At 41.3% G+C, this 14,459-nt stretch overlaps 1 protein-coding gene across 2 annotated transcripts; it reads right to left on the minus strand.

The window, feature by feature from the left end:
* Positions 1-3: 3 nt before the first annotated feature.
* On the minus strand, positions 4-11,046 carry LOC135482282 (selenoprotein S-like). Of its 2 annotated transcripts, XR_010446217.1 has the most exons (6): positions 10,888-11,046; positions 9,747-9,881; positions 8,843-8,949; positions 5,239-5,325; positions 271-428; positions 4-154 (listed from the first exon to the last, which is right to left on the minus strand). XR_010446217.1 is itself a non-coding variant. In XM_064762191.1 (5 exons), the coding sequence occupies exons 1-5, from the start codon at positions 10,964-10,966 to the stop codon at positions 378-380; spliced, it is 459 nt and encodes a 152-aa protein (XP_064618261.1). In that variant the 5' UTR covers positions 10,967-11,046; the 3' UTR covers positions 4-377. The 2 variants fall into 2 exon arrangements, 1 of the variants encoding a protein (XP_064618261.1); XM_064762191.1 differs by having other exon boundaries at positions 4-428.
* Positions 11,047-14,459: the final 3,413 nt, after the last annotated feature.

The following is a 14,459-nucleotide window of genomic DNA, read 5'->3' on the forward strand; positions in this document are numbered from 1 at the left end:
CTTGGGGTGAGCCTCTGGCTGAAAACTCATGAGGTGAACCTCATGTGGTGAACCTTATGTGGTGAAAACTCATGTGGTGAACCTCATGTGGTGAACCTCATGGGGTGAAAATGCATGGGGTGAACCTCATGGGGTGAAAATGCATGGGGTGAACCTCATGGGGTGAAAATGCATGGGGTGAACCTCATGGGGTGAAAATGCATGGGGTGAACCTCATGTGGTGAAAATGCATGGGGTGAACCTCATGTGGTGAAAATGCATGGGGTGAACCTCATGGGGTGAAAACTCCAGCAAGCAGGAGTAATGTACATACTATCAGATTTGCCCAAACACTGCAATCTGGAGGGAAGACTCAAATAAGTGAAGAAATTGATCGATCAGATGACCAACAGGCACACAGATGACTTGATTGACTTCATGTTAGCTCTCTGTTAACAAAAAATAATTGATATTTCACTAGGCGGAACACACTCAGTAAAAGGTTGTCATCAACCCTCTCACTACAGAGCTCATATAGTTCTAAGCAAAATAAAATGTGAACATCAAAAACTTATCTGATGCTGGTTAGTTCATTGATTGATTGATTGATTGATTGATTGATCGACAGCACTCTGGGGGAATTAAGAGTTACCAGGCTAGTTGGCTGATGGATTCATTGTACACTGAACCAGTTGACAGAATCCAAAGTTACCAGCCCGGACGGGTTGATTGATTGACTGTACAGTGAATCAGGTAGAGCATCCAACGATGCCAGGCTGATTGGTTGACTGAACCAGATAAAAGTTGATTCAAAAGGCAATAGCCATCCACGTAAAACAAAATTCACAGATAAAAATGCAAGGTGATGATTTAAACAATTGTTTAATAAAGCATGTTAACACAGACACTTGTTTATGTAAAGTTTGTTCAAACATGTTAAAATGTCTCAAATTGACCAAAAAAAAATGTTTTATATCCTGTAAACAAAAAATAAAATACACTTTTAAACCAAAGCACACACATACTTCAAACTAATATTCAAAACAACACAAATGACAATCACAAATGATAACACATTAACCTCAAATTACTTTAGATCTGTGCGAGATTTCATTTACAGTAGCATATTTGCCTGAGTACAACATCTTTGTGAGGGTTATCAAAGTAGAGTAGAGCATGTCTGCTTATGATGTACTGTTATGCTCAATTATACAATTTATTCATATAACTGATTGGTGTTTTACACTCTACTCAAGATTCTAACATACCACCAAAAACCTTAAAACTAAAGGCAATGGTGAGCGAACTGTGCTCAAATTGATAATCTACAAACAGTTGCCGTCCTCGTCATTAACACTGGGGCGGTTTCATTTTGCTAATCAAATAGGGGGGTTGGGTTATGCTGTCAGAAGATCTGTTTTCTTCAAATCTGACAGCTCACTTTTTCCGAGAACAAAGGCAAAATGAATTTACATATAATTGGTCACGCAGTTACGTTTAAAGATGAACTTTTTACCATTACCAACATCATGTGGCCAATAGGCAGTTATCCCGTGTATGAGATATTAAGAGGTGGCACCAAACAGGCATCCAGGCACATGTACTGTATCTGGATAAGCACAACATGGGCAACGTCAATGAAGAACAACGCCGCTCTTAGAGCAGTGTGTTATACTCAGCTGTTGTTTCCTCCCTGTCGACGAATGCCTCTGTGTCGACTTGTGTCCACGCGTCTGGCTCCATAGATACCGTCACATGGTCACCAAATTCTCGCCACCACTACCATATCAGGAAGCACCTTCCATTTAAGCTTCAGCTGAATCTACAAGTTTCTCCATGAATAGATCATTCACTTCTGCCCCTTTTTTTTTAATTAGTTCAACTTCTTAAACTTCTTAGATTTCAACTCCTTAAAATCATCAATCCTCTGTCGTCGCGTAACTGTTGTGTTCCAATTTAGAGCTCGAACTGATACGCAAAAGGCGCTGGCAGGAAATGTGCATTTATTAGTCTATTTCATAATGGTATGATAGAATGGAAAGAATAACTAGTTTGCCATGTTCCAATCACCAAGCTAATGGACAGCAGATGGGAGTTGTCCACTGTCTGGTAACTCTGTAGGCCTGCCTCCCCTCATTCTCAAACAGTGGATGGCTTCCTCTCCGGCCGTAAGTGGGAAGGTCTGCCAGCAACCTGCGGATGGTCGTGGGTTTCCCCCGGGCTGTGCCTGGTTTCAAGCCAACCATAATGCTGGCCGACGTCGCATAAGTGAAATATTCTTGAGTACAGCGGAAAACACCAATCAAAAAAAAAAAAAAATCAAACAGTGGACAACAACTCCTGTCTGCTGAGCATTTTCTTGGTGATTTGAACATGGCAAACTATGTTTTATTTCTTAAAAAATTCACTTATGCAACAGCGGCAGCATTACAGTGGGAGGGGAAACCAAGCAAAGCCCGGGGGGAAACCCATAATCATCTGCAGGCTACTGGCACATGACGAGGAAGGAAGCCAGCATGACCTGGACATGAACTCACAGCCATCGTATTGGTGAAAGGTTCCTGAGTAAGAGGCAATGGGAAGACAACCACTCCACTGGGATGACAACCACTTCACCGGGATGACAACCACTTCACCGGGATGACAACCACTTCACCAGGATGACAACCACTCCACTGGGATGACAACCACTCCACCGGGATGACAACCACTCCACCGGGATGACAACCACTTCACCAGGATGACAACCACTCCACCGGGATGACAACCACTTCACCAGGATGACAACCACTCCACCGGGATGACAACCACTCCACCGGGATGACAACCACTCCACCGGGATGACAACCACTTCACCGGGATGACAACTGGGATGACAACCACTCCACTGGGGTGACAACTGGGGATGACAACCACTCCACTGGGGTGACAACTGGGGATGACAACCACTCCACTGGGGTGACAACTGGGGAAGACAACCACTCCACTGGGATGACAACCACTTCACCGGGATGACAACCACTTCACCGGGATGACAACCACTTCACCAGGATGACAACCACTCCACTGGGATGACAACCACTTCACCGGGATGACAACCACTTCACCAGGATGACAACCACTCCACCGGGATGACAACCACTTCACCAGGATGACAACCACTCCACCGGGATGACAACCACTCCACCGGGATGACAACCACTCCACCGGGATGACAACCACTTCACCGGGATGACAACTGGGATGACAACCACTCCACTGGGATGACAACTGGGATGACAACCACTTCATTGGGATGACTACTACTCCACTGGGATGACAACCGGGATGACAACCACTCCACCTGGATGACAACTGGGATGACAACCACTCCACCGGGATGACAACCACTTCACTCAGATGACAACCACTCCTCCGGGATGACAACCACTCCTCCGGGATAACAACCACTTCACCGGGATGACAACCACTCCTCCGGGATAACAACCACTTCACCAGGATGACAACTGGGATGACAACCACTCCACTGGGATGACAACTGGGATGACAACCACTTCATTGGGATGACTACTACTCCACTGGGATGACAACCGGGATGACAACCACTCCACCTGGATGACAACTGGGATGACAACCACTCCACCGGGATGACAACCACTTCACTCGGATGACAACCACTCCTCCGGGATGACAACCACTCCTCCGGGATAACAACCACTTCACCGGGATGACAACCACTCCTCCGGGATAACAACCACTTCACCAGGATGACAACTGGGATGACAACCACTCCACTGGGATGACAACTGGGATGACAACCACTTCATTGGGATGACTACTACTCCACTGGGATGACAACCGGGATGACAACCACTCCACCTGGATGACAACTGGGATGACAACCACTCCACCGGGATGACAACCACTTCACTCGGATGACAACCACTCCTCCGGGATGACAACCACTCCTCCGGGATAACAACCACTTTACCAGGATGACAACCACTCCTCCGGGATAACAACCACTTCACCAGGATGACAACTGGGAAGACAACCACTTCACTGGGGTGACAACTGGGGATGACAACCACGTCACCAGGATGACAACCACTCCACAGGGATGACAACTGGGATGACAACCACTTCACCAGGATGACAACCACTCCACTGGGATGACAACTACTCCACCACGGAGGCTGCCACCACCATGCAAACATGTCCACATATATTTGCAGCACATGCACCGTGCTCATTTTACATTATTGCTACCAACTGTAATTTTTGTTATCAACGCAAAAGTCACTGAAGTCATTGTGATGAGACAGGATGTGATAAGAAAATGGAAAAACTCCCTGAGTGTTTGTTTCTGTTGGTACGTGATATGTACATGTATGCACTTTTTAATAAATACATGAAACGCATGGTTTCAGTTTCTTAAGATGGGGCACAAATAGCACAAAAAAGCTTCAGTCTCATTTTTCTTCTTCCAGCATAAATATGGCTTTAAACTGCTGTTATCCTAATACCCCAGCAGTTCATGTACCCCTTAAGCCTAAAAAGCTCTGAAAGGTCAATTTGTCTGGTAGTATCAGTGATGTACCAGCAAGCATAGTGTTACAGTGTATGGGCAGTACAGGAATAGGATGCAAATCCAGACAATATTCAAGTTTTACGGTGTACTCAGGCTACTCATGCTTTTGCTCATGACATATCACACTAAGGAGCATTTTTTTGATCTGAATTCACCTCAAACATCAAAGACTGAAACCTGATTTAAAAAAATCAAAAAAAATCTTCACCATACGAAATCGTTAAGGCTGAAATCTGGCTCCATCTAGTTAGGCTTTCTCGCACTCTAGGGTATCTGTCCTCCCACCATGATGATGGCAGCTGTCATATAAGTCAAATATTCTTCAGTACAACTTAAAACACCAATCAAAAATAAACAAATAAGTAAAACATTTACCTAGCATGTTCAAAGTCACAAATCTTACCTGAAGAAGTAAATCTGAAGTCAAAACCCTTTATCAAAAACCCTCTAAAACCCATTATCAGTAAACCTTAACTTAGACAGCTATGATGCGCACCAACATGGGCATGCTATCCCCCCACACCTTTCCACCCCTGACACTAAATCTAGGTGTGCTAATAACACACACTTGGCACAATCACACCTCTAGTCTTCTGCAAAGGGGAACCTACCTGCTCAAAAATAAAAATCAACCTGTTACTCTGCATGTATCTACTATTTCTACTCACCGGAGGCTTGAACTTATTTCGGTATCCTTTTCCTTCTAAATGTCTATCCCAGTCATCTATTCTTTCTTTCCTCTTCTCTTCCTCTTTCTAACAATCAAACATGAACCAATGAGTCACAATGAGTACATGTCATACATGCATATGTACAACTATAAAGGTCAAATGGTCTGATATTGCAAATAATCATGTATCATGTAAACAAGTAAAACATATCTCACGATTACATCCAGGTTACCTCAAGGTCAGAACAAAGCAAATTATCCAATGTCTGTCATCAGTTCAATGGTCCACCACAAAACACAATGTAAACCAACACTCATGTCACCAAGCAAATGTAATAACCCATATAAAAGAATAATGCTATCAACTAATGATACAAATCGTTTTGTTGACATTGCTTGTCATACTTTTTAGACTGCTTTATACGGTAAATGACACGCATATAATGTTTATGATATTCTCCTCTTTGGATGTTGTACAATAAGTTTTAAAACACATTCATTGAATAATTTACTGTTTGAGGAATGCTCAAAAAAGTGGTACGACGTTAAACCCCAAGCACTCACTCACTCAAAAAAGTACAAATCCTAAGATGAATAACAGATCAGACAAAGGGAGATCATCCAGTGAAGCCAGTCAGAACTACATGTGTAAATTACCAGAATATGGTACATACCCAAATTCCTCAACCTTTTCAACCACCCCTATGCCCAATACTTTGAAAATTTCTGACAGAACTATGAGGTGTAGAAAATAATGTGCACAGTTTTATAAAGCCTGGATCTTTAGTGACAGAAACAAAGCATTGTTGGCATCACTTTCATAATGCTTTAGAGGTGTACTTACAGTAGTCAGTTTTAATACTCTACTCATTTACCACCAGAATTTTAGTCAACAACAGTGACCGTATGTTCTGCTAAATTCACTCTTAACACAGTTAGTTGCACTGAGAACATATTCAGCCCAGAACACAGGAAATATGTAGTGCACAGGTACATTTCAGGACCCCAAGTTACGACCTCAAGCCCCAGAATAAAGCACTGTGAAGCACAAGAACAGAATCTCCTGTACATGCAACATTGCACGGAACACTGTGAAGCAAAAGAACAGAATCTCCTGTACATGCAACATTGCACGGAACACTGTGAAGCAAAAGAACGGAATCTCCTGTACATGCAACATTGCACGGAACACTGTGAAGCAAAAGAACAGAATCTCCTGTACATGCAACATTGCACGGAACACTGTGAAGCAAAAGAACAGAATCTCCTGTACATGCAACATTGCACGGAACACAGTAAAGCACAAGAACAGAATCTCCTGTACATGCAACATTGCACGGAACACTGTGAAGCAAAAGAACGGAATCTCCTGTACATGCAACATTGCACAGAACACTGTGAAGCACAAGAACAGAATCTCCTGTACATACAACATTGCACGGAACACTGTGAAGCAAAAGAACAGAATCTCCTGTACATGCAACATTGCACGGAACACAGTAAAGCACAAGAACAGAATCTCCTGTACATGCAACATTGCACGGAACACTGTGAAGCAAAAGAACAGAATCTCCTGTACATGCAACATTGCACGGAACACTGTGAAGCAAAAGAACAGAATCTCCTGTACATGCAACATTGCACGGAACACTGTGAAGCACAAGAACGGAATCTCCTGTACATGCAACATTGCACGGAACACAGTGAAGCAAAAGAACGGAATCTCCTGTACATGCAACATTGCACGGAACACTGTGAAGCAAAAGAACGGAATCTCCTGTACATGCAACATTGCACGGAACACTGTGAAGCACAAAAACAGAATCTCCTGTACATGCAACATTGCACGGAACACAGTGAAGCACAAGAACGGAATCTCCTGTACATGCAACATTGCACGGAACACAGTGAAGTACAAGAACAGAATCTCCTGTACATGCAACATTGCACGGAACACAGTGAAGTACAAGAACAGAATCTCCTGTACATGCAACATTGCACGGAACACTGTGAGGCAAAAGAACAGAATCTCCTGTACATGCAACATTGCACGGAACACTGTGAAGCAAAAGAACAGAATCTCCTGTACATACAACATTGCACGGAACACAGTGAAGTACAAGAACAGAATCTCCTGTACATGCAACATTGCACGGAACACAGTGAAGCAAAAGAACAGAATCTCCTGTACATGCAACACTGCACGGAACACTGTGAAGCAAAAGAACAGAATCTCCTGTACATGCAACATTGCACGGAACACAGTGAAGCACAAGAACAGAATCTCCTGTACATGCAACATTGCACAGAACACAGTGAAGCAAAAGAACAGAATCTCCTGTACATGCAACATTGCACGGAACACAGTGAAGCACAAGAACAGAATCTCCTGTACATGCAACATTGCACGGAACACAGTGAAGCAAAAGAACAGAATCTCCTGTACATGCAACATTGCACAGAACACTGTGAAGCAAAAGAACAGAATCTCCTGTACATGCAACATTGCACGGAACACAGTAAAGCACAAGAACAGAATCTCCTGTACATGCAACATTGCACGGAACACTGTGAAGCAAAAGAACGGAATCTCCTGTACATGCAACATTGCACGGAACACAGTGAAGCACAAGAACGGAATCTCCTGTACATGCAACATTGCACGGAACACTGTGAAGCAAAAGAACGGAATCTCCTGTACATGCAACATTGCACGGAACACAGTGAAGTACAAGAACAGAATCTCCTGTACATGCAACATTGCACGGAACACTGTGAAGCAAAAGAACAGAATCTCCTGTACATGCAACATTGCACGGAACACTGTGAAGCAAAAGAACGGAATCTCCTGTACATGCAACATTGCACGGAACACTGTGAAGCAAAAGAACAGAATCTCCTGTACATGCAACATTGCACGGAACACTGTGAAGCACAAGAACGGAAGAAAGCTAAGACAATTACGTCATCAACACAGACTTGGCTCCCCAAGCTTATTTGATACGGCAAAACTGAGAAAGGTGAAAAAAGCCAAGACGATCACATCATCAACATAGACTTGGCTCCACAAGCTTTATGTGATAAGGCAAGACTGAGATAGATGAAGAAAGCTAAGACAATCACGTCATCAACATAGACTCGGCTCCACAAGCTTATGTGATAAGGCAAGACTGAGATAGATGAAGAAAGCTAAGACAATCACGTCATCAACATAGACTTGGCTCCACAAGCTTATGTGATAAGGCAAGACTGAGAAAGGTGAAGAAAGCTAAGACGATCACATCATCAACATAGACTTGGCTCCACAAGCTTATGTGATAAGGCAAGACTGAGATAGGTGAAGAAAGCTAAGACAATCACGTCATCAACATAGACTTGGCTCCACAAGCTTATGTGATAAGGCAAGACTGAGAAAGGTGAAGAAAGCTAAGATGATCACGTCATCAACATAGACTTGGCTCCACAAGCTTACCTCATAAGGGAAGACTGACAAAGAACGTTCTTATCATTCCTATGCATGCTTTTGTGGAGTTTTGGAGTTTTCCCTCACAGTTTATACCAAGTGTGATTTGCTATGACTGATACATGCATGGTTGTCTAACCTTCCTCTGATGTTCTGCAAACACTCTGGCCTCAGAATCGTACTTCTCCTGTAGTCGCTGCCGTGCTGCCGCCATGGACTCCAGCCTTCTCTGTGCTGTGTTAGAATCTACAAACACATTTGAATTACACGCCAGGCAAGAAAAGCTGAACATTTCTTATCATATCTCTTACATTTCTCACCATATCTCTTACATATTTCATACCATCTCTCTTACATTTCTCACCATATCTCTTACATATTTAATAACATATCTCTTACATTTCTCACCATATCTCTCACATTTCCTAATAGGTGTATATTTCTCCTTTATACATGTACAGTATATTCTCTAACATGGATATCTCTTACACGTCTTTTGTCCTATTATTCACACAATATGTAACAGGGTGAATATAAGTGATGCTACCTCTAGGATGATAGGAATTTCCCTTAGTTGAAACAGGGACTAAAAACCCAAGGGCTGATGGTTCACACCCCAAAAGGGGCTCCTTGTAACAATTGGCACTGCCAGCAGAGCGAGCTGGGGCAGCAATGGCACAGCCAATAATTTGAAGGTGGTTCCTGTGGTTGTTTCACTGCCCTTGTGATGGGGATATGGTGGAACATAGGCACCAGTTACATGTGCTTGCCGGCAGAGGGGAATTTCTCTTTCCTCCAGCGGTAGAAGCATGACCCCAGATTTGAAACCCAAAGGTTGATGGCTCAAACCTCAACAGGGTCACCCCAACAGGACATGATATTGGGGTATCTAACAATGTTTACCATATCTGAATCCTGTGCTTATGATATTATATATATAAACAAAACAAATAACTTTTTTTAATCTTCAGAAAGCTAACAACTTGGATAAAGACTTGACTACAGATCATATGATATTTACATGGATTACCCTATAATCTTACCATACTTCTTCAGGTTTTTCTCTTCCTGTTTCTCCTGAAACTGCCTGAACTTCTGCTCTAGCTTTCCCCAGAAGAAATAAATCAGTATTGCCCCAAGAAGAAGAAACCAGCCATATTGTTCCAAGACTTGAAGAACTGAAAGGAAATGTCATATATAATACATTTTCAGCATCAAGAAGCCCGACAAGCTTTACAGACTAAGACTGGTACTGTTTGTAGCACGATCTGATATCTAACACACAATGTGCCACCAATAAATCCCATTTGCACATCACAACAAAGCAGAGGTCAGATTAGCATCCAGTGATCAGATTAGCATCCAGTTGTCAGAATTTTTTTTTCAACTTTGGGCAAGTTGATGGGGCACGAAAATTTTATCGTACCAAACATTCTCTTTTCAGAGTTGAATGCCCTGTAAACAGCATGTTGAGTGGGATAAATTTTCGTGGCCCATCATACTGCTTGAAGATGATAAAAAAAATTGTAAACATGGCAGACATTGATTTTAGTTGTCCAATTCGAAAGTTTGAATGGCTGGATTACTGTTGAAGGATGGTTAACCAATGCTGGCTTTCACATACTGTATTTTGGGCATTTTAGGAAATCGGTGAATAGCAAAATTAAGGTAGGGTTTGAGCCGTTTTTTTTTTAGTGAAATTGTCCACTTGGAAGTCTTTAGGACCACAGCTTGGCGTTATGGTAGGAACGTCCAGCTTAGCTTAAGGCTAGGACTTAAACAGCTACCAGTACATTTACAGTCAGTAATGATATATTGGAAATGTTCAGAAATACTATAGATGCACCTGTACTGGCTTTAGGTCTGCTTTTAGCCCTATTCAATATGACTCCGTGACTTGTTTAGGTGAGTGAGTGGAGGTATTTCGTTCTTACATGATGCAGGGAAAATATGACATGGGAACACTTCCCCAGTGTTGTAGCGAGATCGGTCCTAAATTGAACTGTGCGGGGACGAGCTTCCAGCCTTAAACCAGGTAGCATCTGCAGCGATATTGCGTACGGTAGTAGTTCAGAAATCGTTGGAGCAGTTACGGCTAGTTGCTGAGGTGAAACAGACAGTGGTAATGTTGTTGTTGTTCTTAACACCGTGGTTTGGCTACCAAGAATGAAGTCAGATAATCACCTATTTGTGAGGTTGAGGGAGACATGGGCGGAGGTGGAGGTTGCTGGGCTTCTCCGGCTTCTCGGCCCTGAGCATCCATCCCGAGGTCTCTGTACCGGCAACGATAATCAAAGTCACTGATGAGTTAGCTATCTTTCAAATAAATGCAACGTGGAAGTGTTTGGGTTTATCCTCAAAATAGCACAGGAAGTGACGTTAAACTTTTAAAGCCGGGGCTCAAGTGGAGGGGACTAGAGATAAGTTCACTGGGTGATCCGCTGTCATTTCGGGTTTATGAAGATATTTTCCCCATATCTACACAAGTGCACGAAAGTAAGAACAATCAACAGTCTTTAAATAAAGTCAATATGTAATACAGTTATTCGAATAGGTCTATATATCAAGACCTATTCATAGTTTCAAGCCCCCAAGCTGGTTCCAAGCGATTTATAACATGGAGCAAAATGGACGAAATGCTGATTTTGGCTTAGGCCTATTCCTAAATTTCAAATTACTACAGGAAACCTGGGACTAATGCGTATACCGGTACTAGTGTTAGATGACGCTGAAACTATCATATTTGAAGGCTAGGCACGCACTGAATACTTTCCCAGAGAGAATTTCTTACCTAAAAGCTATATTTTCATTTTTTTTTTTTATGTTAAGATCTACTTCAATGCCTATCTCGTTCACCAGGGTTAAATTCGCCTTGTTTTCACCTCCAGTACTTTAGTCATGTGAACAAAGAGTGTGCTGCTGGTTGGCCCAGAGTAGCAATGACCACTGTCACCCTTCAGGAGGTTCTGGAGCCAATGACAAAACCATCAGCGATATATATGTTGTCCTTGGCGTGAGGACACGAAGAGTTGGCATATAGTGTGTGTGTGTGTGCGTGTGTGTGTGTGTGAGAGAGAGAGATCAATACACGCAGTGACAAGATTAGGTTTCCAAATGAAACGCGCTCTGACATTGGTTTGGGGCCATCCTTGGCCGAATAAATTTATTATTAAGTTCTGCCAAGTCTATCATCAGAGCAATCTCGGATTATCACAAGATATTCCGCAAAACACGCTCAGGGAATCAATGTCACATTCACAAAGTAATAATTGTAGCTTGCTTTGAATTATAGCGCAAATATTTTTAACCTAAAATCTTGGTTGTTATATTTGGTCATGAGATTCTTTGTTCATTATATAGTGTAGTGTACAGATATTTATCTCAGTATTTTTTCCAGTGGTAGATTAAGATACCACCCCCACCCTACCGCCATGCACCCCCGCCCCCGTTGCACACCCACCAATCCTTCTCAGATAATACAGAGTCAGGGCTCTTCTTGTCGTAAATTTACATAGCAACATTAATCATATTGTTGTTTCCTTCGATTCCATTTCTGCGCAAAACTAGAATGTACAGAAATTTGAAGAAATGAAACATATCATCAGGTAGAAAAATAAAATGTTTCATTCCTGATTGGTATGTTAATATGTATTTATTTGACTATTGTTTAACAACATGCCCAGTCTACAAACTCCCATCCCAAGTCCAGCTTTGAACCAGCACTTTGCGAGTTCCATCAACTTAAAGACAGTAAAGCAGCTTTAACCATGCACGTGTAGGCTACTATAGACCACGCATGCATGGCCTGGTCCCTGTCGTCATTTTTTGGTATAGTCTCAGTGGGTCAGACTATTATTCACTAAAACTCTCCACGTTTGTTGCAAAACAGTGCTTGAGTACATGCATATTTTATTATAAGAACGGCTTTGTTTCATTAATGAATCTGTGGGATTCCTTTAATTGCCATTCCTTTGTGGAAATGATCGAAAGTCTGGCATTGCCATGTTTTCTTGTGCTTTAATGATTCATCCAGTTATCCACTTCGCTTTTATATTTAAATGTTCAGTCGTATGTAATGGAGAGTTGTACCTAACTGAAATGAGTATAAATTGATGACTTATATTATAGTCCTTTTTTTGACTTTCAATTATACAGTGAAATTTCCCAACATGGACACTTCTGAAAAACTGACATCTTGTTGATGCTGGCTATGCCTTATGGGTGAGGCAGCCGAGCAACATATAGCGCTGGGCGCATACTATTACAACTCAAAAGGCAAGGATCCATGGGCCCAGAAAAAAAAGCAAGCATTTCTGGCGACAATTTTTCATTGTTTTGTGTTCCTTTGGTTTTTTTTTTTTTTTTAATTTTTTTATTTTTTCGTTTTTCACCCTTCTGTGGTAAACTGTATACAGCATGAGGGCTCCGTCCGGGTAGGAGGCAGGTTAATGTGTTTTCACCCATTCTCCCTCTAACATTTGGCTTTATTGAAGAATTATCTTCAAAATTAACCTAAATATAGAGTATAATGTATAGAGTGTAATTATACTCTAATAATGTATAGAGTGTAATTATACTCCAGTATATTTTTGAAATGCTATATACAACAGTTTATTAACAAATTAAAACTTCCTTTTCAGCTGATTATCTGACCTTAATTACATGGGTATAGTCCTGTGTTCTTTTGGTTCAATATATGTTTCATATATATGCTTTTAAATATACATTGGAGCTTATGTCGCTATGGGCATTGAACTGTCTGGTAGGCCGTATTATCTTAAAATAAAAATATTCTCATAAACAATTTGTAATGGGATGACAAGTTTTGCAATAGTAATGGATGTTTCAAGATATGTAATGTTATATTTTTCCTATGAAGATAATTTCTAATTTTTGAAAAAGCAAAATAAAAAAATGCCGTAACAAGAAACCACAGCATTTCCAATATTTCCAAATTTTAAGAATTTAGAGAGGGCTGGTTTGATTTTAAACTGCCAGAGAGCAGAATATATTTCAGACTAGGGTGACAAATTTGTTGTCATCCTCCACAAACGCAAATGCCAGTCGTGGTCTAATAGATGGTCTTTTCCCCAGCCCAGAAGTCAGGGTATTGGAGGAGAAAATTGGCTATTGAATTCTTGCACAGTTAGTGCTTCCAATGTTCCCTATATCATTGAAAAACTAATGTGGCAAAATAATGAATGATTAAAAGTTTGTATCCAAACATACAAGAAGAAAACAACAACAAGAAAACCCTTCTCAGTTTTCTGCATCGTATTCAAACTACAGTTGCAGACATTTGTTCTCAGGGATACTAAATGCAATGTATAAATCATCATTATATACACTAAATGTGTTGCCGTGACTACGCAGACCAGAAAAAGTGAGCACAGACTCAAATTAACCATTATTACTTAACAAATGATAGATCAAATAGTATATAATCCTAGTAAAATAAGTATTATAGCAAGCCTAAATAAGTGTAGTATACAGTTGTAAGTCTGTTAAGTTAAACGTTACTTAAGGACAGTGGTATCCATGTAATACAGGCCTGTATTTTTCAATAAATAAATAATGTGCCTTAACAAGCATAAATCTTGATTTTCATCTCGCACCTTATAAAGGGGTAGAAAGTAAATGGCGAGAGAGAAATTGCACATCGTCCAAGAGAAAGAAACCTAAAAAACAAAGTATCAGGGTCATCAGAAGGGCGAATGAAAACTTTACAAGTAAAAATATTTTCCATATCTATTTAC

This window comes from Liolophura sinensis, chromosome 1 (genome assembly GCF_032854445.1).
Source record: "Liolophura sinensis isolate JHLJ2023 chromosome 1, CUHK_Ljap_v2, whole genome shotgun sequence".
Classification (NCBI taxonomy): Eukaryota; Metazoa; Mollusca; class Polyplacophora; order Chitonida; family Chitonidae; genus Liolophura; species Liolophura sinensis.